Raw genomic sequence first — 27,231 nt, forward strand, 5'->3', positions numbered from 1 at the left:
CAAGTATCCATTGTTTTGGTTTCATTGAAAATCTAAAATTTTACACCCAAAATTCACCCCCTTCATTAAACTTGACTAAGTCACGTGTTTTCAACGAAGTCGGAACAAATATCCTGGTGTTACTAACCCTGAGATTAGACAAAGTTGTTCCCAGACTAAGAAAACTGTCAAAGCCAGAAACAACCAGCCTGCCTTCCCTGAACATGCAGATAATTTTCCTCCAAAGAGACAAAGACTACTTTATTTCATTAAAACACTCACATTCCATTGTTGTACAAATGTATGTATATGTATTAATGGCACTAAAATCATTCCTTTAATGTTAAAAATAAACATTTTAAAATGAGTAGTTTTATTTTGGCAAAGAGAGGTTTAGACCACGCCCTGCAGGATGAGAGAAAATGGCCTTTAACTGTACCAGCAACATGGTCGCGTCTCCAGTTTTGATCTTATCCTGACCAGCAGAGCTGCTGCGCTGCTCTTCGTGATAAATGGATCCATTAAACAGGGCGGGGTGCCGTCGTGGAGAGGAGGCAACGCAGCTCTATCTTAAGCTTCTTCGCAGACACTCACTTTTTTTTCCCCCTCACAACAAAGCCTTAAAGTTCTCTACCTCTGAGCTGAAAAGTGCACAATTACCTCCTCAATTAGTGTAAATATTGTACTGTTAGTGAGACTTGGGAGGAGCAGTTGGTGTAAAATGTCTGGTGTTGGCACCAGGGCTCTGCAGACTGGTTCCAGGGCCTTGGCTCTGGTCTAGCAGGGAGCTCCTGGCTGTCAGGGGTTAGGTGTATCAACAACCATTTATCTTTTCCCTCACGTCTTCTGACTTTGCCGTTAACAGCTCCGGATGATTGATCAAAGACACCGAGTAGGATGTAGTCTGTGAAAATAATTACATGCTGGTGCTGGCGCTGATCCGACTCCTCCTGTCTGTGTTTTTTTCTGGCAGCGCGCTTCAACGCAGGAAGGCGTTAAAACAGTAAACGAGTCATAAAATATATGACTTATTTGTCTCACTTTAAATAATCTGGGATCCCCTGCTGTTCGCCAGAGACGCTGCGCCTGGAATGAAATGCATCCTCATTAGATCAGCAGCAGCGTTCTGATCTGCAGACGATACCGTGAACGCATTTATTGAATTTAAAGAGAAGCTGCTCAGCAATGCAGCAACAGCAGGATGATGAATGAGGAGGCTGTCAGAGCGTTTAAGAGCCAGAGGAGGAACTCAGACGGGCTTTGTCCTGCAACATCTCAGGCTACTGCACTGATCCCACAGTGCAAACTGCACAGAGCTGTCATTTAATCAGAATTATCTACAGTTTGCTTTTTTACTAGTTTAAGCATATTGATACCAGTTTTATATCAGAAACTGTCATGAGGTTTCACTTTTGTAATTGTGGGGGAATTAAAATTCAGTATTTAAGATCCACAATCCAGTGAATGAATATTAAAGCAGTAAAAATATTTCTAACGGAGCCACTGATAAGAAATTCACATCAGATATCAGTAACAACCTGATTAATCCACAGATTTACAAAAATTAAGTTAGGTTTAAAACTGAGAAATCATCAATAAAGTGTCATGAAATACTCTAAATTTATACAGGATATAAGTAAGTTTACTAAAAAGCCCTGTTTGGTGACATCATCTTAGTATCTTTTGGATTTTTTATGATGTTTTTCCACACTAACTGTCCTGAAATATTGACGTTTCTTGGGTTCCTGCTATGCCCCGTTGTTCTCACTTCCAAACCTCGCTGCTGCGGCTGTTTTTGGGCTGACCTGTGCTGCCATTCCTTCACTACGTTTTTCATTCCTCTATCGAACGAGCAAGGAGCTCCTGGTGTTTGGAGGCTTATGATGAAACGACGCTCCTTCCACCTCCAGATTAAGGCTGAGAGATGTCCACTGGGTCAGTAAGATCTTCAGAAATAAAAGGAAGTCCAGGGTTATTCCTACCTGTGGCAGAGGTAGGCGTTTAGTCTTACCAACCTGTTGGTTCTGACCAGAGTCCAGCCTGATAAAGAGCTCAGGGTGGATGGCTTAGAGGCCTTCTGTGCTGTAGATACGTTATTAAAATACCAGAGGAAACATGCACACAGCTTCTCAGCAATACTAGAAAGTATTTGATAGCTCCAATATCACAAAGAATGTTTCTGCAATTAATTTAGAAACCATTTTAAAATGAAATATATATTTATTGTACATTCTTTCATCGTCTTTTGAGAGATCCCTGTCTTCTTTCCCATCACAGACAACCTTCCTGATGTGATGAAAACTATTATAAGGATTGATATCAGGCTTTTGACTATAGGCGTCTGATAAATCCATCTGTAGGTGTTTAACCTGTTGAAGTGCTCATTATGTGAGTCTGTGGTACTGTTTCTGTAGAGATAACTCATCCTAGTAAGTTTTTTTTACCAGTAAAATAAAGGTTGGAAATGATACATAAATGAAACAATAAATGAATCCAATCAAATAAACCTTTGCATTGTTTTTTCAGACGCTCTGCCTTGATGCAAAAAGGTTGGCTTTACTAATTGTTCACGTGTTATAATGCCAGTTCATTTATGACCGTAAACACACGTCTGACTCTGTGGCGGATCTTTGCAGAGTTGCTCATCTAAGATCAGCAACTTTTCTCTCTGTGTAGACGTGCCGTCCTGATAAAATGACACCTAAACATTTTCTCTTTGCCATTTTGACTATTTGTGTGCGGAGAACACTGATCTCTCAGACCTTTTGGTCCACAGCCACATGAGTGTTTTTGTTAATTCACTGACAAGAAGAAGAGAATCAGGTTTCTGAAAGTCTCAGGGCTGATCAAGAATAAAATGGCCTGATTCCAGTCATTAAATGATTCATCTGTGTAGCTCTAGCACTGATGCCGAGCTGCAGTATGTGCACACTTTCTGCTCATGCAGACAAAAATGCTCATCTACAGCATCTACAGCTTTTTAACGTGTCTTACTATCCCAGGTATCCCAAATGAAGAAGCTGATTGCTTTCATCGGCCAGGGTAGCTTAGCTCTACAAAACCAGGATATCTGGAGGTGTGTGTGTGTGTGTGTGTGTGTGTGTGTGTTAATCTCTAACCTGAAGGTGAGAAGTTGTTACAACGGTGAGAAGGGTAGAAACCCTGTGGTACTCGTCACTTGCAGGCTGCGGCAGCAGAAGAAGAGAAAAGCTGCTAAAAACAAAAATGAATGCAGGAAGGCATGAATTGACAGTGCAAAATAGGTACAAAATTGGATTGAAACTATTTACAGAGCGTATTTGCGTATAGGCTCAGGAAAATCAACAACCATAGAAATGGACAGTGGATGTTTTTTTTAGGTTAAGTCCTGACTGATCAGTTTATTTGTAGCAGAAGTTATTAACAGCAGCTGGTAGATCTCATCTTTACTCGCTTGCACATCACCCGGCGTCATTTCTCCGTTTACCGGCACGCAGACTCCAACTTCTGAGTAATCTGTGGATCAGAAACTTCTGCCCGCACCCTCCGCTGTATTGCACAAAAAGTCATGTAGGTGTAAGTGATGGCTGGAAGGAAAGACATGCTGGTGGATGTGCAGGATTTTCTGATTGTGAGCAAGCGTGTGTTTGTGTGAGGGAGGGAAAGAGCGAGTGGGTGGAGGCAATAAATAATAACTGCAGCGATTGGCATGTCTGGCTGGATCAGGATGGGGGGGGACCCTCATTAGCCGCATCCATCTTGAGCGCCACGTATCTCTGACAATGTCAAATGTGCAGCCTATTAGTGCCACTTATATAGATGCACCCCTGCAGGGAGGGAAGCACATCCAAGCAGAGCCCGTCACTGTGGCAACCACTCCAAGGACTGTGTCCTTTCCATCACAGAGCTCACTTTGCTTTGGTCCAGGTTCTACGCATCGTGCCAGAAACAGACACTTTGAAGTAACGGGTGACTGCTCGGGATGTTTTTGGTGTTTTGGTCTCAGAACATAGAAAGAACCCCCGAAAGTAGTCAGGCGGCTTTTCTTGGGAGAAAAAAAAAGAAATCCTTGAGCTGAAAGGTTCAGATGGCTTTCTGAGGGTCTGGATTTCACTCTTCTGTGATTTAGTCTTCCTGAGAGAAAACGGACAAGCCGCATTTTATCCTGTCTGTGCTGCTGAGGCACGTAAGCGCAGATAGCACTTAGCGCTACCTGCAGCCGTCTCTGCTGACGATTGTCGACAACAGAGGGAGAGGATAAGCGTTCCATTTTCATTTAACGGGCGTTGTAAAGATTGCTGCCGCAGTGCACAAAATGCCCCGTCCGATGGGAGAGCTGGATCTGCTCCTAACTGTCAGGGGAATTGGTGGGAGTGTTACATGTGTGCATAATAATTTCTGTTTTGCATCTGACAAGTGAAGAAGAAAGAAATCTGACGTGTTTGCTGTCTGCGTCCATCAGGTGGCTGGAATCAAAGGAATGCTAATCGCAAACAAGAAGCAGGACAACCAGGTGAAGACCTACATCACCTACAACAAAGGCCGGGACTGGAGGCTCCTTCAGGCGCCTGCTGCCGACCTGGAGGGGAACGACATCCACTGCATTCTGGTAAAACACCGAGCCAGACATTTTCCTGGAGCTCAGGCCCTCATTCTGCTCATGTTCGCACCGATGTGGCGAGGAAATGCCAGGTGGAACGTTGCCAGGCATAATTAGGAATAATGATTTATAGTTTACAGCTTCACTTCATTGTACGGCACTCAAATAATAAGCCATTAGTTGTAATTAAGTTACAACTAGGCTGTTTTTGTTATTTAATCTCACAATGTGTTTGGCATCAAACTGGAGCGCAAATATGTTTGAACACGTTTATTGCTGAGGGGCGCACCTGAGGGGGAACTGACTGTGTGGAGCAACCTGCAGCAATCTGCCATTAAAATGTTCATAAAAGGAAACGGAAGCGGCTTCTCAAAAACCGCTTTCTGCAGAACAACCTATTGGAGAAAATGTTGTGGTTGCCAAAAGATCAAAGAAAATAGCTCCACATATTCTATTTTTAACATCTCCAAACATTTAATGACCTACGAATTTTATTCTATACTCATCAGAAAAAGTAACATTTGTTTTTGGTAGGTTTTTTTTCTTTCTTTCTTTTGCTTCCTGATAATAAATCCTTTACCATTGACGAGCCTGTTTATTAGTCCTTAAATGAGGCAATTTTTGCAAGAAAATATACTCACGGCTTGAGCAGCAGAGATGAACATGTGGGTTGCAGCCATGAAAAACTGGCCAAATCTTCTCTGCCAATGCCAAAGAGCTTTAGGGGGATGCAGCCTCTCCTTCACTGGAAAAAAAAGGTTTGTCATCGGTTGATGTCTCAATACAGAGTTATATCCAATCAGATTTCATAACCTGCATCAAATCCCATGTCTCTACTCCAAGGGACTGAGCTCAATAACCCCCCTGAGGAGAAATTAACAGGCTTTCCAATGGTATGAGATTTATTGTTACGAAGAAATGCTACAACAACAGAGTAATTGATTTACTTTCAGTGTGAAGTTTATAATGTTAGAGGTGCATGATGTGTTCCCAGTTAGACCAAAGTGCGGTGCTCGTTCACAAAAACAAACTATCTCCAAGCTGAATAGAGCTGGTGAACTGGGACGACACATCTCTGTAGTTTTTTTTTTTTTTTTGTGGCTCTTTGTATAACAGTAAATCTAAATAATAAAGCATTGTGTGAAGAGCCTTTGTTAGTGTAATTACATGAAATCCACTCAGTACCAAGGACTGGACGGCAATAGGGAAGTCTTTGTTGTGCTTGGAGATCTACTTTCCATTTCGATTGTTAAGCTGCTGCTAAAGACTGCAGCGTAAGGGAGTTGTCAGTGTTCAGTTTGCTCAATATGTTGAGCTAATTCACAGTTTGCTTTATAATATTAAATGTGTCCGCACCTATCCCCGACAGAAACTTGATTTAAACCCAGTCAGGATGGAACCGAGGCCTTTAGGAATGTGCAGATATGTTGGCTGGGTCCCGATTAAGGCTTGCCTAAGATTACCTTTCATTGTAAGGATAATTCATCTGCAGGTGTTGAGAGATGCAGGTTGGTTGCAGGGGTGGAGCTAGAGGTGGGATCGGGTGGTGCTGGACCCCCCCTGAAATCTGATAGCCCCCCAGAAATCCTCTGGGTTTTACCTAAATGATTGACATGTCACAGCCCCAGGTAACTCCTGTACAAAGGTTGGCAGTCCACCCAACTACAGGCAGAACTTTACAGAACATAGATGCAAATCAGAGAGAAGGAGGATCATCAATCAGACACTTGAGAATGGCAGAAAAGGTGATCACTGGAAGGAGCAGAAAGGAGAAAATATTCATCACAAGACTAAAATGTGGACATACAGGACCTAATTATACAGGTTTTAAAATACAAAGGTATATACATATACCATGTTGTGTTTCAGATTTAGTTTTATTTTTGTTACAATGTTAATAAACAGCAAATTACATACAGAAATGTCATCACCTTTGTGTCTAACATGTACCTAAACATGTACCACAAGAACTGTTTAAAAGATGAATTTCAAAGAATTAATGGCCAACAGATTTTCTCATGCAGATACTTTCAGAATGTCAGGAACAGGAAGCAGCTGATTGACTAATTTGGTTTAATAAAATAAAAATAAAAAGCATTTATTTATGGTTATTGTTGAAAACCTTGCAGGTATATTCCACAGCAGCGGATGATTCATAGAGTAGCCTACACGTCTATTAAAATTAACATTTTATCTGGTGTTTTAAATGAACAATTAATCAATAAATATAGGACTACTCTGCTATACATAGGTTGTAGCAAAAGTTATTTACCAAACTGTTATTCATGGGTCGCCACAGCAAGTCAGTACAACTTGTATAGAGATTGAGATTTTACACCTCAGGCATGTTTACTCCTGTTACCCTTCCTGAATGTGACCAGGATTCAAACCCTGGTCCTGCATATCAAAGACGCAGACTTAGCCCGCTACGCCACACAGGGACAGCATCCATGTTTTCAACCATGTTTTCTGAAATGGAAACCTATTGTATCCAAAATCTGTGTGAAGTGGATTATCATCCTTAAAAAACTACTGCTTACAATATATCTTAAAAACACTAATCTAAACTTCTGTTTTTAATAAATTTAGCTAAAACTGTGTTTTGAAGATCAATGAAACCTATAGTTGTCACAGATAAAAGGTATATCCTCTATCCTGCGCTTCTCTAATCCAGCAGATCGATGAAGCAACCTTTGGATCGCAACACATTGGCTCCCCTTTAACTGACAGCCTTTTATGGTATTTAGGAATGAGCTCCTAGGGTTAGAAAGAGCTGCAGAGAAACCACAGATATACAGGAAAATAGTAAGTATACCATCTTTACCCTCATGTCTTTACCAGGAGCTTAACCACCTCTAACCTTAACATGCAAAGGTGATTCCATGAGAATCAAGAGACGAACAGGAGCTCAGGTTTTCTCTTGTTATCTCTTTGGGAAAACATCAGAAATTATTTTTAATGATGAATCATTAATGTCTGTCAATTTTAAAACAATCTGAGCTGTTAATATACAGTAGGAAAAGGTTCTCTTAACATTCAAGATATTTCAGACAGATGCCAAATTTCCCGTTTGGTGCTGATCTCAGCAAATACGGTCCAGACAATGCAACAGTCAGAAAAAAACTGCAGCACCTCTTTGCTCCATGTGAAAGCCAAGAGGCTTCAGGTAGCATACTAAATGTTAAAGTTGCTCACAGCACCGCTGATTGGAATAAATATTTGGGTAAAAATCCTCCGTTGTGAGATTTGTGACTGCCACCAACAAATATCGGCCATAAAACACAGAATGAAGAGGAAGGGTTAAAGAAGAACGTTCTTGAAAGACCAAGTCTGGCTTGATTCGTAAATCAAAACAGGTCTGACTCACGTTGCATTAGTATGGCTATTAATCACTGTCCAGAGAACATTTAGCCATATTTTCCATTTATCCAAGATCAGATTTGATGGGTAACAGGGTCAGGATGGAAACCCAAGGCAAGGCAAGTTTGTTTTTTAGCCACATTTCAGCAAGCGCTAAATTTAAAGTGCTTTACATGATGAAGACATAGGAACATAAAATACATTGCATTGGAACAACTAAAGAAAGGAAAGAAAAGTTGGACAACAGACGGAGATTAGTGATGTTTCAGTTTAACTAGAAGAGTCAAAGGCAACCTTCAACCCTACAGGCTTTAACTTTGATTTAAATGGACTCAATGTTTCAGCATGTTTGCAGTTTGCAGAGTTTGTTCCAGATTAGAGGAGCATAAAAACTGAATGCTGTGAAATAAACGTGAAACAGTAGACCTGAGTGGTCTGGAAGGTTGATGCAACGACAACAAGTCTGTTGGGCAATCTGCTCCACTTGGTCTTCTTAGTTTTTGTGAGGGTGCAGGCAGCAGTGTTCAGGATCAGCTGCAGCTGTCTGATTGACGTTTTAAGCAAACCTCTAAAGACACGATTGCAGTGATCAAATTAGCTAAAGCTAAATGCACGAACCTCCTGATCCCAGAAGAACATGGTCGTTGTATCTATGTGCTTCTAAAGGTTCAGGTCTACCGTTAAACCCAAGGACTTCAGAGGCCAGAAGAGACAGGAGGTCTGTCATCCAGGAGAAGAATATGCAGGATGCTGTTCTCCTGGTCACAGTCTGGACCTCATGGCCATGGCTGACGGCTGAAAGCAAAGATGGAGCAGTAAACTGAGAGCTTTGTCTTTCAGCTCTGCTCTTTCCTCACCACAACAGCCTGGAAGAACTCCCTCATTACAGCAGACAAAGGCCCAATTCAAATAAGTGGCTTAACCCTGCCAACACCCTTAAACAAGACACTAAGATACTAAGAAATTACCCATCCCTGACAAAGATGGAGTGTTTCACTCTTTTCCAGTGCAGAGCCATAGCCTAAAAAAAAAGGAACAAGTCTCATAAAGGTAAGCGACAAACTGCAGCAAATCTTCCCTTCGGCACAGCAGTTTTCCTTTTAGAAGGCACTCAGCAGCAGCAGTGAAAACATCCAACCCCAGATCCCGAGGGCAGGCGTCTGCCTCGACCTGTTGGGGTGAGAGCCGAGCTGAGAGAGAATACATTAGCAGATGAGAAAATGAGGTAGAATTGGTGCCAGAGTGACAGATCCAGATCGACTGCGTGTTAACATTCTGTCCTCATTAGACAGCCTCCCCACCACTAAAACTAACAGGCCCACTGTTAGCGGGGATCATGTTTGGAGACATTAGTACGACTCCATGCTGCTTAAGAGGTGATTTCAGGCCCAGGCCGTGTGGTTTCCGGGTTCCCTGTGATTGCACATTTATGTGACATTTTAATTACGGCCATAGATTCCTTTTGATTACCCTGTTCAGTCCCACTGCTTTGATGTCCTTACACCAGTGACATGCTGTCTGCTGCCAAGATGAAAGCAGACATTGTTTTTCTGCACTGTGAGCAATTGTAATTGTATTCTGTTGTGTGCATGCCTCCGAGGCTTGCCTTCATACTTTAATGCAAATTCCATCGCTCTTTGTATTAATGACAGATTAAAGGCAATTAGCAAAACTTGTGAAAGCACAGTTTGTTCTCTTTGAAGACTAACAGATCTTTTTGTTGCATGTTGTTCGTATTTCATGTCGGCTTTCTGAATTATAGATATATACTTTTCATCTGATTAGTTGATGATTTATCCCTTTTTCAGCTAATATTATGCATGCATTGCTGCTAGCAGGTCCAACCCCCGTTTGCCTTCAGAACTGCCTTAATTCTTCGTGGCATACCGTTGGTTGTGTTGGAAACATTCCTCTGGGATTTTGGTCCATATTTACATGATCACATCACACAACTGCAGCAGATTTATTGGCTGTACGTCCATGGTGCAAATCTCCCATTCGACCACATCCCAAAGTTGCTGCTGAAACTCATTTTCATGTTAAGGAAACCAGTCTGAGATGATTTAGGTACATGGGTACAAAGCGGGCATAAAGGGATGGGGAGAGACAATAACAATACTCTGGTAAGACCAAAAATATGTCAATAAATATTTCTCACCTTATTGCACCACCACCAGCATCCTGAACTGCTTATACAAGACAAGTTCTGACCCAACATCTGAACTTTGCAGCTGAACGTTCCAGGCTGACCGGAGTAGCAGCTGCTGTAGCCCATTAGCTTCCAGGTTCCACCTGTTGTACCTTCAGACATTGTGTTCTGCATACCTTGGGTCCAACGAGTGACCAAATGAGCGACTGTTGCCTTTCTAATATCTTGAACCCAGCAACTCATTCTCCTCTGACCGCTCACACAGACAGGGGATTTATTGTTCCACACTACTGCTGCTTACTGGACATTTTCTCTTCTTCAGAAGATTCTGTGTCCACGTTAGAGACAGTTTGGTGTAAAAATCCTACTGGATCAGCATTGAAATAACAACTTTGTCACAATCAAAGGCAACTAAATCCTCCTTGTTTCCCATCCCAGTTTGAACTTCACCACATTGAGACGTCAGAATGCGTTGAGTGTGTGATTAATGTATCTACTTCCTACTGTTCTTAGACCTTCACTTTTGTCACGTGTCATTTTTAAAATCTTTTTCAGCCTTTCTGTTCCCTTCATCTCCAACTGCAAACGTCAGAGAACCCTTACGTGTCAGGGACCATCTCCACCAAGAGTTCTGCTCCAGGCATCATTGTTGCCACAGGTGAGAAAAACCAGTGAAAACGGCAGAAGTTGTACTAAAAGCCGTCACAGTTGGGGAAAGCATGTGGTTTAACTTACTGGCCTGATCGTATTCTTGTAACTCAGTCTAAGGTCTGCAGCCTCCTCACTTCCTCCACAGTCAGTGTCAAAGATCATCTCCCATGTTGGTAACATAAACAGACACATTCTATAAATTAAAATACACATTCAAATGAGGCTCATCTTTAGATTAAAAGTACCTTTTGAATATAATAACCTTCAAGAAGATAAACAGAATTTTTGCACAAATTTTCTTATTAAAATGTTAGTTTTTTTATTTTATTGGTCTGATGCAATAATGTAACTTTAAATGTCAGTTTTTCATTACCTGAAAGCTGGAAATCCACAGAATTACTAGAAATGAACACTTGTAAACAACAGTCTGCGTGTTATTATATTCAATTCAATTAAATTTTATTTATATAGCGCCGATTCATGAAACGTGTCATCTCAAGGCACTTTACAAAGTCAAATTCAATCATATCTACATCACGTGTTTCACTTGCAGAATTGAGTTACTGAAGTCAGAGAACTTTACAATAATTCATTGAATGGCCGTGTATAAGCATCCAGTAATGTGCATGTTCCAAAAGTGACTCAGTTTGGTTTCTGATGTCTCTGCAAAAGCAAACACATAAAGAGAAATAAGGCAAAGTTGATCTTTTAAGTGTCAAGTGTGTGTTTCCTTTGGTGTGTAAAAATGCTGACTGAACACACACCTCTGCTGCCTGGGCTGCTCACTGCATTGTGCTTGTGTTGCTGGCCAAGACTTTGCTTTGGCACGGCCGTTCTCTGCCCGCTGTGCCTTTTAAGACATCAGCTGGTGCAGAGATTATTTTACCGACATGACAAACACCATCCAGATCAAACACATGTCTACAGTGTGTGCTGAGCCCTGGCCAAGATGGCGGAGCAGATCAACACAATAACAACGGTCTGCCCAGTGCAGGCTCACCAGAAAAAGCATGGGAGCCTTGAATTGTAAGTGATCATCACTGCCACAAGGACAGGAGTCTCTTCCCTGTCCTCCTCTCAGGGTGTTAGGAGTGATTGAGGCGTCTAACCAGCAGAGTAATTCAAATTAACAAACAGCTTAGCTGCAGAATACATCCCAAAATCTCTATGGTTTGTCCTGCTTTTGTAACATTTGTTTGTGCAATCTCATTGTGGTTTTGATTGTCATATTCTCATTTCCACTGCAGGAAATATTGGGGCAGAGCTGTCGTACAACAACGTGGGCATGTTTGTATCCTCGGATGCTGGCAACAGCTGGAGACCGGTGAGACGCACACCAACGGCTCACAGAGCGTTGACACTTTGTGTTAAAATTTAAAGGACAATAGAGACACGGATATCTGCTGCATCTGAACTTCTGGTTTTAGATCTATACCTGAAATTGTTTTGCAGTGTGGTTATAAAGACAACTTCAAGCAGCCTTAGCTGTTCATGAATCGATTCTTCAGCCAGCCTCAAATCACACAAATGTACGCCTTTACAAAAGGATTCATGGAATAAGTACCAGAGAGCAGTTTGGTTGGTTTTATTGAAGCCCTACTAATTGGACTTCCTGCCTAACTGTCAGCACTGATTGGTTCTTAGTGGCTCACACCCCTAACAATGATGGCTTCATTTCAATCCCCCCTGCCCCATTAGTAATCAAATCACCAGAGAAAGGCAGGAGGCATCTTGGGCCCGGCCGGCTCACAGGTGGCTTGGAAACGGGGTTGTGGGAGCCCCCGATAACTAGCATGTGGGCACCAAGATGTTTGATAATTTAAAGTCAAAGTCACTTTATTTGTCTCCCTTGGGAGAAATTTACCTTGGAAAGAGGGAGCACGCTGCACAGATGCCATGTGCACTCTTCAATAAAATCACCCATCCATCGTCTATACCCGGTCCACCCTGGACAGGCTGCCAATCCATCACAGGGCAGCACAAAGACAACACACACTTACATCGAAGGGCAATCTGGAGAGGCCACTCAACCTTACAGTCATGCTTTTGGATTGTGGGAGGAAGCTGGAGTTCTCCCTGTGCATGCGTGCTGCAGGGAGAACTCCAGCTTCCTCCTACAATCCAAAACCCATGCAGTAAGATGCTGGGATTTGAACCCAGAACTGTCTTTTTGCAAGGCAACAGTGCAACCAACTGCACCCCCTCTGCAGCCTCTAACAAAATCATTAGTTAAAACATTTAATTAAAAAATAGATGTCAGTTAATAGAAAACACCATGAGAATTGATGTTACTCTGTTTACACTATGTTTACTCTACATGTATAATGTTTTCACATTTTTTACTTGTAAAAAAATCCACTTCTCTAAAATCACTATAAAATTCCAGTGTAATTCCCAGCTATCCGAAGTGATATTCTTACATTAATGCAGTTCAAAAGAAGATGTAACCTGAAGCAGGGCTGAGCTGAAGAGTCTCACAGAACACTGGCAGATTGTTTTTGATATTCATTGACGTTCATGTTTCTTTAGGCCATTAATTTCTTCAGAAGATGGTTGAAGTTTAATGAAAACCAGCACGGGACACTTAATTACCCATAAAATGGTTTCTTTGTTGCTGTGGATGCTGGCTCAGAGTAGCAACATTTACTGGTAAACTACATGAAAAACTAAATTTTGGAAAGTTTTTTTTTTTTTTGTTTGTTTATCTCAGTTTTCTTATCTGTGGATGAGAGGTGCAACTGCAGTGAAAAATCTGTTTTGCAAAACATGTTTTAATTCAGAGAGGGCCTTATTAGATTATTATATAATACTGTATAGTGAGGTCAGCTATTATTGAAGCTCTGAACAAAATTGCAACTATTACTTTTCTTTTACTGGTATAAAGTACAAGAGCTTTATCAGCTGACGCAGTTATGAGCCTCACTCTTAAGTGAGGCTCATAAGCAAGATTCACTCATCAAAGCAAATTTTACCATGAAAGTTGCATGGATATTTATTAGTGAATTATGTATTTTTTGCCCACATGCTGTAACTATAAAAGCTATGCTTGTATTAGATATTTGATTACTTTTTATTTGTAATAAATGTGATTGCCAACTTATACAATTTCTCATACCGCAGCATCCAAGTAGAGTTTGAAATGCAATATCACATTGATACCCACAATCATTGATCTTTCATCATGCAAAAACTATGTAGAGTCGAGATCTACAGTCATAGGGAGATATAAAAAATACATATCAGCAGTTTTCATATTACAATTTGGTTTATAACTTATTTTTAAACAAGCTAATCTTTCTAAAGTTCTGACAAAGTGACCCAAAGCTTCTTTGCAAGACAGCTAGCTGGCCTTAAAGTTAGAGTCGGCGACTTTCCGGAAGTTTCCCCAAGTCCCTTTTTGAATAACTGACCGTCTTACCTGATCTTCCGCTCCTCAGGGGATCACGTAAAAAAATCTCCCAAATCCACTCTGGTCTTATTTCTTTCTACTGACGTCTTCTTCTTCTTCTCATAAACATGAACACAGTTCGCTTATTGTGACTCTGAGCCATGTTCAAAGTTTACGGTGAGAACAGCGGAGCTACAATGAATGGCTAACAGCGAAGCTAATCGCTAAGCTAACCGCTAAGCTAACAGGATACATAAACACTAGAAGTGGGCATGCACAGCCACCAAGAGCAAACTAACCAGGAACGAGCACACACTGGTGTTACATGAGCGTGTCAGAATGATGGCATGCGGGACAACCAGTAGATAAGGTGATACCCCAGAAACTTGAGGGACAGAGGGGGATGAGAGCAGAACCAAAACTTTGACTAATCTCTGCCATTCGGTGCGAACAGCAGAGATTAGTCAGTTAGTTTGTTTTTACAGGCCTGGAGCTCCCACAGAGATAAACATTTTTAACCTCCTTTTTCTGAATATGTGATATGATATATTAACTACTTTCAGGATGGAAGGACCAATTCACCCAGTATAAAAATTTTTTTTCTGAACAGGATTACCAACTGTATTTTAAACACCTCACCAAAAGCTGGTTGGAAATCTTTATTTTTTTTTATGCAATGTATTCTTGAACACGTATGGAGGGTTATATACTGAAGAAAAAAATCCTTCATGTTGTTAATTGTCAGATTATTTTTGATTGGTTCTCGCTAATAACATGAATGTAAATTCTGCACATGATCTGACTTGCACTGAAAACATCATAATCGTAACGAAGTGCATCCACTCTTCCTCATTAACAATTCATTAGTGCCGTCTGGCTACAGTGTATAAAAACAACACAGATGACTGGAACAGGCATGTCATTTACTATTTGATAATATTGAACCAAAGTACAGTCAGAATATTGCCTGCTTAAATAAATTAATATGTTTTTTTTTTTTTTTTTTTTTTTTGCCTTTCCCTGCCTATCTTGTCAGATTTTTGAAGAAGAGCACAATATCTGGTTTCTGGACAGAGGAGGGGCCATTGTGGCGGTGAAACAGCCATCTGTGCCAACAAGACATCTGTGGTAGGTCCATTAAGAATAGGTTGTCGTTTAAATTTCCTTTCTGATGTTGCTTTTCTGATTCTAATGGCTATTCTACTGTTGAATCAAGTGTTGATGGTCTAAAGAAGGAACATGCACATCACACTTGATCCATTTAGTGTTGCACTTTGTGCATAGTCGGAAAAATAAAGTAGCAGCCAGTACAGTTTGAAAGATGTTTTTTTTTTCTCTTAGCCAATTATCATTAAGAGCCAGAAGGCTGGGCCCCCCCCCCCCCCCCCTTAGCGTTTTCATTAACACATAGCCCTGCTCTTGCCAAATCGAAGACGCTGCGCCTCAGTGCAGGCAATCCAACTGAGACCAGATCTGTTCTCCACTCGCTTTTGCAACAATTTTGAAATTAGTTTCAGAACCAGTGAAGTGTGCCCGGCTGGGTTTTTGTCTCCCTCCCAATTTAAGTGGGATGATGCAGGGGGAAAAAAAGCTAACTGTTATGAAAAGGCCTGTGTTTCCACAGCCGTGGAGTGGTATGGCTTTCACAGTCAGCGTTCAGTTAAACACTTCCTCTGGCTGAATCCTAGAACAGGTGCACATCAGTGCTTTGCTGTTGTCACCGCTTTTAGCCAAGTGACAGCAGCAGGCTTTTTGAGGCAACATGGGAGGATTTTTCTTTCTCTTTTTTCTACTACATGTCACACTCAGGTACTCCCAGTTGTTCTCACCTCAGCACCGATGTTGATAAGCTGTCAGAATCAATAAAGCCCAGGAGCTGATGATATAAGCTGTCCAATTTTTTTTGCTGTCTCATTCTCCCTGTGAACTTTTGGGCTCAAACATGAAACATTTTCTGGTTTTGTTTTCTCACCTTGGTGTTGACTTTTTACCCAGGACAAAGCACGGTCTCATTTTCCTTTTTGACACCGAGACCTTCTCTCTTTTCATGTTCTCCGAAAGACGTTTTCCGCTTCTTTGCTTTGACACACGGAACGACCGTCTCTTAAATATCCCTTTAATCTTCAGCCGTTTGATATTTACCCAAAGCTACAGTAGCTAATTGCACAGAGGCTCTGAGACTGCTCTGTTGAGACAAGCCAGTCACTCTGATCCCAACCTAAACCCTCCCCTATGACCAGAACTAAATAGGGAGCGTCTGCTTTTGCGTGCCGTCGCTGGTGCCGGGTTAGTGACGGGAATGCAATCTGACACAGGGTCAGCTTTGACGAAGGGAGCCACTGGACTCAACACAGCTTCTCCTCGGTGCCGCTGTTTGTGGACGGAGTATTGGTGGAGGCTGGCGCTGAGAACCAAATAATGACGTAAGTGTAAAACACACTAACATGGTCAGAAGTGCATGTTAAAAGATGTTTCTTTTGTTCTGGTGGAGCGTTTCTATAGATGTTCTCACCTCCGCAGATGTTTTGAGTCTCTTCCACTCGTGCATTCAGGTATAAACAGGTTCATTTTGGCCACAGGAACATTTAAATAATTCTCAGCCCCTGGTTTCGTTGACAGATTTTGTGCACAACTTGAAAAAGAAAAAAATCAATGAAAATCAATAAGTAAACAAAAGGTAGAAATTTGCATTTAGCAAAAATACTCGGCAGCTCACAGCAGCGACTGTTATTTTAAGGTAGAAGAGATGTAAGGCGTTAACTCGCAGTATTGAACACTGATCTATGGAACTCAGTATTGATCAGCTGTTCCAGCTATAAGACATTGTGCATTGGGAACCTTTGAAGACGGAAGAAGAAGAATGGAAACACTTTTCCTTCCGACTGTCAGGATTTATGTTTAGCTTTGGCAAACACACATCCATGACTGACAGCTATAACACCCAAACCCATTGAATGAAGCATTAATGGTGTGTGTATAACAGGCGACAGAGTTTAATAGTAAAATCCGGTCTTTGTCCCCAGAAAACCCACATGACACCAAATACAGATTCTGTCTCCCGTCAGCTCCCTGTCACCCAGTAATCTCTGGGACTCAGACACAGAGAGATAACCTGAAGTCAGCTTGAGTTTGCATTCGTCCCTGGATGCTGCAAATACTTTTTACCCTGAAAAATGATTTTTAAACTGAACAAAAATGTAATATATCCAATATGTCATCACAAAAAATAATTTGAGAAGATATCTCCAAAGAGCCAGGAGACAAAGATTTAAAGTGCTGATATGATTTACCTGCGTTTAAAAGAAATTGATATAGATGATTAAGTAATTGACGACTCGTCACTTTCTTATAGTCTCCAGGAAATCATGGAAAGAAGCTGTGAGATCAAAGAAAGCGGACCTTACACAAAGCGTCATACATGTAACCTGCATTGTATGTTCTAAAGGACTGTAAGTTGTAGAAAGGCACCCTGTAAGCTGAACAAACTAACCTGCAGCTTCAGGAAAAATGCATTGTAAATTCCTGAAGGTAACCTGTAAGTGATATGAAATCACTACAAGAGCAGGATGGGCTCAGTTCCAGAAAACCCCCCCTATGTTCTATATAACTAACTGCAGGTTGCACCAAAGTGCTCCGTAAGTTTTAGAAAATAGCCTGTATATGGCAGGACAGGACAGGCTGTAATCTGTTTTTCTAACACATTTTTAACACAGATATCACGAGTGCCAGCTTTTGAGAATAAAGATGTCTCTGTGATTTACCGTTAACGGGGCGTGATAATTGAAATGCAACTTGTTAGCAGCACCTTCTTTGCCTCTGCAGCTTTTTTGGACATTTCAGCCACCGCTCTGAGTGGCAGCTCATCAAGATAGACTACAAGTCCATCTTCAGCAGGAAGTGCACGGAGAAAGACTACCACACGTGGCACCTACACAACCAGGTGAAACTCCCGCCCCGTCCCGGTGGCCGCGGCCTTTAAAGCTTTGCTGTAGAACGTTTCTAGCTACGGCTCTGTTGTTCCAACGCAGGGCGAGCCGTGTGTGATGGGTCAGAAGCAGATTTACATGAAACGCCAGCCGGGACACTACTGCATGCTGGGAAAGGACTACTCCAGGATCGTCTCGGCCGAATCCTGCATTTGCCGAGCTCATGACTTTGAATGGTAAGAAGACACGCTTTTGTTCAGCGGCTCCTTTCCTCATAAGTGTTGAGGGGGATTATGTTCCTCTCCATTGTCTGCTAAAAGGAGAGCTTCATTAACGGGCATTTGTTCTCCAACACTGCCACACATGAAGAAGTTTCAAACAGACATTCTCCTTTTGTTTAATCCTTTAAGATGTTTTCTGCTGCTATGACTTGTGGGCAGCAACCAAATCTGATTGAGACTCAGCATGTGGTTTAATGGGACACTGTGTTCAGTGGGAAGATGAAAAACATATCTGACCTATTATAAAGCAGCTTTCCTGCTGTACCAATTCATTATTTTTCAAGTGCATCTGTTCAGCAACCGTTAAATTCCCTCTTCAGTCCACTCAGATATGCTCTTTAGAGCTGATCTCGGAGTCCTGCAAGCTAACAAGCAGCAGCAGCAGCAAACAGGCAAATAAATTGTGCAGATTGGAAAATATGGTTGATTTGACCTGCAGTCCGATCCGCTGTGTTCTTCTGCACGCACTCCTCTCCTAATGATCTTCTAATACCTGCATTTTTGAGTAAACCCAGCAAGCGGATACAGGTTTGGTTGGCAGAGAGTTACAGTAATTGATGTTTGCTCTTGTGGAAAATACAGCGACAGCAGCACGGGCAGAATGACAAGCTGGAGAGGCTTACAGTCAGGCTAAGAACAGGAAACTTGTTTAATAAAAAGGAAGAGCGAGCGAGGCGTGTTTGATCACTGAGTTCACTGTTTCAGTGATCACACATTTCTAAACTTTTTCAACCTTTAAGGTGCATGGCGTAAGTTTTGAACTTACTTTTATTTATTCCAGTCGCCTCGATAGGCTGGATATTCAGTTCATGACATGATTGGGTCTGAATCCTCCTGGTGTGTGATCTCGATCACCCTGCCACTTTTAGCCTCTGCAATAATTAGTGAGAGAACATGGATTAACTTCAATATCTATAACTTTCTTACCTCAGAAGACATCACGCCTCTAAACAAAAGACCCGTGCAGTCACAGCTGCAGATGCTTCTCTTCTTCTTCCAGGCTCGTGCACAACACTGGTGTCATTACAACTCATCACCAGAGGGGGCAGACGTCTGCAAAAATCCTGGAACTTACACTATGCTCCTTTAATGTAGCAAATATCCGGTATTATTAAACCGACATTGTTCACACTTAAAAACAAATATTATTCTGAAGCACCTTTTGACACCTTTGGTGCATGTTTGCTTCCTGAAAGCTGCTGACTTGTATCCTTTAAACCTAAGCCATAGTTTGTAAATGTTACAGATGATTAAAATAATATCCTTGAGCAAATGTATCAGTCAGGAGAAGACTGAAAAGTGAGGGCAGATATCAATACTGGAGAAACAAGGGTGGCGCTTTCAGTTTGGACTATTCAGTTTGATTGTGGTTGCCAGGTTCTGCAATTTAACCTGAGATTTCATAACCAAGTTGGTCAAATGAACCAAACTACTATTTGAATCTAGTTTTCCCCTCTCTGCCTGATATTTCCAACAATGGTTTTTACTCTTTTGTGCCAATCAAGACTTTTTTTCTCATGAACAGCTGCTTTTTCTAAGCCAGGCTTGTATTTCTATGTATAGTTGATGGATGTCACCTATGTGCAGCGCTTCTCTATTGTATAAGTAAATCCTACAAACCTCCATTTATCCAATAATTTGCTTAAAAAGTATTTTTTCTTGTGAGTATTTACCAGCAACAATGACATACCTTCATCTTTTTTTACTTTTGTCAAAAAATGACAAATGTAACCCGTCCTCCCTCTTTGTGTGACCAGGAGCCGTTTCTCCCAGCAATGCAGCGGCTGTCTTGTTTTTGGTTGTGTTTACCCACAATGCCTGATTTTGTAGTTCGCTTTTTGCATTTGTCTTGCATGAAGACTCGTGTCCAATCTGCTCCAGAGTTTGATTGCGTTTTCACGTTGAAAAACTTATGGTCTGCTGAAACCAAGTAAAACTGAATGCTGAAATTAAATACTGAGGTTGTGCTTTAACAGAAATTGACAGACTTGCACCATTATGAAAGCACATTGTTTCTGGTATTTCATAGTTTGTATTTTTCTTTCTGACAGACTTGTTTTTGTGGGTGCGCAGACTTTCTGTATTTAACGGTGTGCTTTTCCTTTAGAGCACTCCTCCAGCCTGTCTTTGTAGCAGCTGTTGTGTTTTTTAATTCTGCTCAGGCCATGGGGGCGTGAGGATAGTTTCAATTTGTATGCAAATCCAAAAACTGGGTGTATTTTTTATCTTGTAATGACAGGGAACATAAAAAGCATTCAGCAGTTATTTAACTTATGTTTATAGAAGAGCAGCGAGCGAGTGCTAATTGGTTCATATTTAAGACGTTTAATTTTTTCCCCCTAACTTTGATTTCTGTTATGTTCTTCTTGCAGAGGATTTCTCCCATATATGCTTAAAATGTCTAAATGATGCCTTGCATCCTTTAATGGATGAAACGTGAGGAATTAGTCTTTCATATCTTCAGCTGAGTTCATCCCTATTAACCTAATCTGAGATAACGGTGCAGGCTGCTGCTTCCAAGTCTTTCTCCAATCATCTGTTTCAGTTCCTAACTCCCAGCAGACAATGGTGGTGACAACACAACCTGTTTTTAGATTTCAGGATGAGAGGCTGCATGGTGGAAAAACACCTGGAAAAAGCTTTTATTTTTGGCAATTTACTTGTTATATTAAGCCATTTGATTTTGTTCTGTATCCTTATTTATATCTTTAATATAGGCAAAGGAGACCAATAACAGGCCGTCATTCATTCAGAAATTTTGGGACTTTAAGCATCTTTCACGAAACATTTCTGTCATAAACCCAGAAATCACTGCAGGAATTCCTCTGGCCTTTCAGGAATCACAAGCGGAGGAATCACATAAAAACAAAAAACAAAGCCAGCGGTGAAAAAAAACAGGCGGCGGCATGTTGCATCGACGTCAGCGACACGCATAAAATCAGCTTAACCCATAACATTCTTTTTGAAAGAGAAGTGATGAATGAAACTGGAGTGGCACTTTTTGTAGACCGACCAAACAAAAATACTTCCTGCTGTCATTGGAACGCATTTGAGTGTTTTTTGTCCTTGTGAATCCATTGACTGGTCGCACATGCCATACATCATCACCGCGTCTCTTAGTCAGCCCTCAGATCTGGTGTACCCCTGACCCATATCATAGTGGAGACGGTAAAACTGTGACGTAATACCAGATTCAGTTCCTGCTCTAAACTTCCCTTAGGTCTGAGTGTGTGGATGGGTGCCTCTCCTGTGTTTGTACCCCGCCTCAGGCCCAATGACCGCTGGAGAAAGGAACCAGTCCCCCAGTGACCCTGCACAGATACACGGGTACAGATCATGGATGGTTATTAACAGGAGGTTCCCTTAAGGCTTTTTAAGTCCGTCCAACCTTAATTAAAATGATGATTGGAAACAAAATGATAATTTCAGACCCCTAAACTAAAAAAATTTGTTTTTATGAAGTGCCCCGATCTGTTGATCCAGATTTCTACTATTATAGTATATATATATATATATATATATATATATATATATATATATATATATATATATAAACTCTCAGGCCAGTCTTAAGTCTTGGATGTTTATGTGAAAACCCATGATGGGTTTGAGGCATATTTCAGCAAAAGTATTAAAATATCTTTATTAAAACTCTTTTTCTCCATTGAGCTGAAACTGAACTGGCAACCTAGAGTAAAATGGGGCTGGAGTTTCTAGTTTTGTGTGCAAATTTCTATCATAATCAGATCCCTTAAATAGCAGCAGTCAGTTAGCTGTTTTGTCAAAGGGTTGACTCCATGACGTCTGGGTAATAAAACAGTTTAGTTTGAAATGGGGTCGTGCAGAGAAATAACACTGAAAGTATGTATGTTAGGAACAATCAGGAATGGCCTCTCATTAGAGAGTCAGGATGTTTAACAGCTGATGAGATGAAAAACTGTTCAAGAGCAAATGTTCTCCATCTGCAGTAAATCTAGAGATGAACCGACCCGCTTTCCTTTAGCAGATAACATTTCATGTTTACCATGAGGGCTGACCTGCTGATCCAGAGTCAGACCAGCTCTGTTTTCTTCTTCCTAACATAAAATAAAACAATGTTAGATAGAGAAACTAGTTTGATTGGAGTTCTCAGTTTTGTCGCATTTACATTCAGTTTTTGTTTGAAGATTAGCAATTAGAGACGATCAAAGAAAAATACCCATTCTTAATCTTAAACTATTCAAATTCTACTTTTTCCTCTTAAATTTGGAAAGTTTTTTTGTTATCTCTGTGGTCTAAACCAAACAGGATTATTTTTGCAACGTGTACTTCGCTCTGACATTTTATTCCCTCATTTTCGCTCGTGCACGCTTGCAGTTTCAGACAACAGCGCCCACATTGATCAGTGGGTTCGCTCACAACCGCTCAGGACCGGCGGCTGAAGGGCGAACCAGGTAGACTGCTCCGGTACCAGCAAACATCTGTTACACCCCATAAAAAGGGTGGCACAGGCTGTAGCACAAAATAAAACTATTATCCAAGTAGATGATATCAGTAGAAAAATAAGTTTTTACTTTACAACTAAAGGCAAGCCAACAGGAATCAGAAAATGAAACCGAACACAGGGAAGCTTTAAGTTTCAGGGTCTCCCAGACAGCAAGCAAATTCTAACCAGACTTAGACCAGACATCGTTCTGATGTCAGAAACATCACAGCAAGTCCTGCTGGCATTAAATGTTCTCTGGGAAGACCTAATGGAAACGGCCTTTGAGAGAAAGAGAGAAAGGTACCAAGAGTTGGTTGGTAAAGCCAAAGTAAGGGGTGGAGGACTTGGTGTTACCGCTCTGAGGATCTGTTGGCCAGTCACTCCTCAGCACCCTCAAAACTCTTGGAGTGAAGTAACCTAACACTGGAAAATGTAGTAAAAACATCACTGAAGCTGCTGAACCCTGGTTGGGTCGCCTGTGGGAGGGTGAGACCTTTAGCAGCAAATAATCCCAGGATACATCACTGAAGATGTCCGAGCTGCAGAATATGTGTGTTAAGAACTAGACTGGCAGAAAAATGAACAATATCACAGTAGATTAAGGACAGGATACTTTCAGTAGCAACAATGCAGGTAAATATTGAGCAAAACAAACTGACAGCTCAAATCTACACCATATTCCACATAAAAGGGACGAAAAACAACAATCCCTTTATTGCAAATGTGCTGCCTGCTTTGACAGATCGCTAATGACCAGTTCACACTCTTCTAATCACTGAATTAAAGTGGACTAGTCAGCTGCTGGCTAGTTAGTTCTGTTTGCTTTGGCTCAGTAATTACCTGATAAATCAACGTCAGTACCTTGATGAGAACGGACACTCGGCCACCTTGCCTGCTTGCATGTAAATCATGCGCTGATTGGAATCTCTGAGAAGCAAACAGGCTTATTTACAGTAACCGACCTTGGCCTGCAGGTTGTGCGTCCTGGCAGACATGGCTCCTCGCCTCTGTGGCGTACTTTGAAGGAGACGCTTTAATCAATACGTAATAATGATGCAGGTTTGTGTCAGCTGGGCCTCCTGTCAGCTGCTATAGAGACTTTGGAGCAAGCTGTCGCTGATCAGGTGGCGTGTGGATGCTTTCTCTTCTCTGACAGTGATTATGGATACGAGCGACGGAGCGACGGGAACTGCCGGCCGGCCTTCTGGTTCAATCCTTCCTCTGTGTCCAGAAGCTGCAGCCAGGGTCAGAACTACTTCAACAGCACAGGGTAAGGACTGATTCATGACCCATTTGTATTTATGCTTTTGTTGCACACATGGAGGCCTTTACTAGGGTTTTCAGTCTGGGTTTAAGAGCAGATAGTCGTCACAGATTTATCAGGGTATCTGTGGAAGGAAGTAGAAGCTGACAATCTGTCTCCAAAGTGTGAGTTTACTCAATGGACTTGCACTCAAGCAAACGGTGGTTTATTTAGGCAGCATCATTATGGAGAACAAATCAAACACGTTTTCTGTTCTTTTCTTTCTCTTTATGAGCTTCCGATGGCAGATCTTTAGATGTCTTTGTTTTTAGAACGCCTTGTTTACCTCGTCTTGTCAATCAACTCTTCGCGTTATCTTTTAATTCCCTTTCCTCCAATGTACCCATCAAATGCCAGTCACCGTTTCCTCTTAAAGGAAATTAGAGAAGACAGACTTTCTACCTTTTGACGGCTGTAAATGTTACAAACTCCACAAACGGACTCAGAATGGAGAAACTGGCACAATAAAGATGAACATTAGAATCATATTCACTGGAGGTTTAATTACAGAAGCCTAAAAAGTTGTCCACACTGCATTTATGCCTTTTTATTAAAATGTATTTGATCACTAGATCCATGCAGCTGTGATGCATGTTGAACAAGCCACTGGGAATGTCTGACAAGCCAACAGACAACTAAGCTTTTAGGACTTTTCATTGTAGAAATATTTTTTTTCCATCAGGCAAAAGCAAATATCCAGTAAAGGAATAAATTCCAGTCATTTTACAATTAAAACAATACATAATACTAATACTAATATATATTTTCTAACGTAAGTATTTTTGTTTAGTTCAGATTACCATCATAGATGGGGTTATATAGTAAAAACAATATGGTTCAGGTTAAGAAAGAAATTATATATAACAAAAGTAACTAGAAATGTATCAATAATTTAATCACAATTATGGTAAATGGTTAGTACTTGTATAGCGCTTTTAACTAGTCTTGATGACCTCCAAACCGCTTCACACTACAGTTCAGTCATTCACCCATTCACACCCTGACGGTGGTGAGCTGTTAGTAGCTACAGCTGACCTGGGGCGGACTGACAGAGGCCAGGCAGCCATGCACCGGCGCCACTGGGCCCTCTGACCACCGGCAATTATGGTTGAAATTTACCCCAAGTTTGATTTTTGGCAAAATCGTACAGTCTAAGAGCCGGGGATCCTGAAATTTAAGTTAACATAGAGATATTCAAATTAGTTTAGATGTCAAGTAAGTTATTTGTACCTGCAACCTGGCCGAGTGTTCTAAGTATTCTGCATTTAAGCTGTCCAGATTCTGGTTAACAGAGTTGTGACGGTGCAATGCCGGTGTAACGGTGAGTGCATGTGGCAGGATCGTCTTGAAAATGTTCTCTTCTATACTTGCTGTGATCCAGCCACATTCTAACGGATGCTGTAGATAAACAGGGCCTGGCCGTAGCCTTCTTCCAGTGTCTAGGGCTCCTCGCTAAACACTAAAGTGTTGTTGTAGGTTATAACAGCTCAAAAAAATAAAAATAAAAACCTCATGATATATTTTTTGCTCGCTCACAAAAATATCTTCTTTCTCAGTTTTCTTAGCAAATAGAGGCAGAAATCTCATTTCATTTGCAGCATATTTATATGTTGTAGTTTCCACACTCACTCCCAGGTTTTGGGTAGGCATCCTTTTCTTAGGGTGATGTAGGGTGAGGCTATACAAAGTTTGGAAGATGTTTTATTACTTTACTCGTCATAAACAGAAGTAATGAAGACCTGAGATCTACCTGCAGCCTCAGGTGTTTCAGACGTCTTCTCTGTTTCACTGAAAACTGTTCCTAACTAAAACAACACAGCCACAGAAACCCCCGTGATCAGGGCAGATATCGCATCAGCTGAGGATGGAAACTGGAAACCACAAAACATCTGAGGAAACTGTTGGCATGAGTTCACAGTACAAAGACAAATGTGTTTAGTTATCCAAGAGATTTCCTCCGTCACAAAGAAATCTCTCAGTAATCCTATAAATATGGACTAAAAAGTGGACGAATCAGCAGGAAAAACTTCAATCACAAACTTCAATGAATTTAAATGAGATGTTATGATATAGACAACACAAGGTAGTGCATGAAGGAAACGGAAACATGGTTTTCAAGTTTGTTTTTTACAAGCAAACATCTTCCACATATGGGATGCATTTGTCTTCTGCACCATTTATTTTAAAGCCCTCTAATAAAATCCAATGCAACTAAGCGACTTCACAAGTTTCTGAATCAGTAAACCAAATTAAACGGTGTGTAACCTTCAGTATGTGGGTTGAATTTTGACCAGAGCAGTGTCTCTTGCAGGTTTGGTGCATTCCTAACATGATAACTGCAAACTGGGCTTCCTATCTGTGCCTTTCTTTTTGCCACTTTTCCATATTGTTTCAGTAGATTTTTCTAGCTGTGCTGGAGATCTCTGTAGATCCCCCAGAGTCCCCCAGTCTCCTTGGCTGCTTGTCTAATTAAAGTTCCCCCTGCCAATTCTGTTAGTCCAGGTGGACAGAATATCAATGCATGCCACACTTTTCAGATTATTTCACTCTGAAATAATTAACATAATCCCGGATTGTTTACCTTCCTCTTCACAACCTTGAGTTAGAATCCCAGTAAAATGCATTACAGCTTGTGGTTTTAGCATGGTGGGATGAGATATTTGCAAGGCGCTGTAGCTCTGGCTTTAGTACAATAAATCGGTTCGGTGAAATTAGGAGTACCTCCCATATAAGGTGCAATAATTAAACGTAATAAAATTACATCACATATACTTTTATATACAAAAATAACTAAAATATGAGCACCAGGCATACAGTAACCAATGTGATCAGAAAAGACAAATAAAAAGCAAGAGGAAAAGTCCATTTATGCGGACCTGTTTCACCAACTAGTAAAAACATCGAGTGAAGCTAAGTGGAACAACTACAATGTGCTAATTCACATTACTTCACGAGGGATCATTCATTATCTTTCATCAATGTTTAGTAAGGAACCTAACTGCAGAGAGAAAACAGATTTGATGGATCTGAACCGTCGACCAGAGAGTATCAGCTCCAGATGGTGAGTGGGGTGAGAACGGCGCTTTAAGACGCTGTTGGCTCTGCAGACGGTTATCGCTGATGTTCCTGATAGATGTAGATGGATATCTG

At 41.1% G+C, this 27,231-nt stretch overlaps 1 protein-coding gene across 1 annotated transcript in view; it reads left to right on the forward strand.

Annotated features, from left to right (window-relative positions):
- sorcs3 (sortilin related VPS10 domain containing receptor 3) overlaps positions 1–27,231 on the forward strand; it is a gene marked incomplete in the record, with an annotated part of 346,527 nt that overhangs the window by 254,717 nt on the left and 64,579 nt on the right. The window contains 8 exon segments of the mRNA XM_036137616.1: positions 4,421–4,567; positions 10,623–10,725; positions 11,966–12,042; positions 15,143–15,234; positions 16,422–16,529; positions 17,929–18,046; positions 18,135–18,268; positions 23,935–24,048. Of these exon segments, the coding sequence (XP_035993509.1) occupies positions 4,421–4,567; positions 10,623–10,725; positions 11,966–12,042; positions 15,143–15,234; positions 16,422–16,529; positions 17,929–18,046; positions 18,135–18,268; positions 23,935–24,048 (893 nt within the window).

Source organism: Fundulus heteroclitus, chromosome 5 (assembly GCF_011125445.2).
Source record: "Fundulus heteroclitus isolate FHET01 chromosome 5, MU-UCD_Fhet_4.1, whole genome shotgun sequence".
In the NCBI taxonomy this organism is placed as follows: Eukaryota; Metazoa; Chordata; class Actinopteri; order Cyprinodontiformes; family Fundulidae; genus Fundulus; species Fundulus heteroclitus.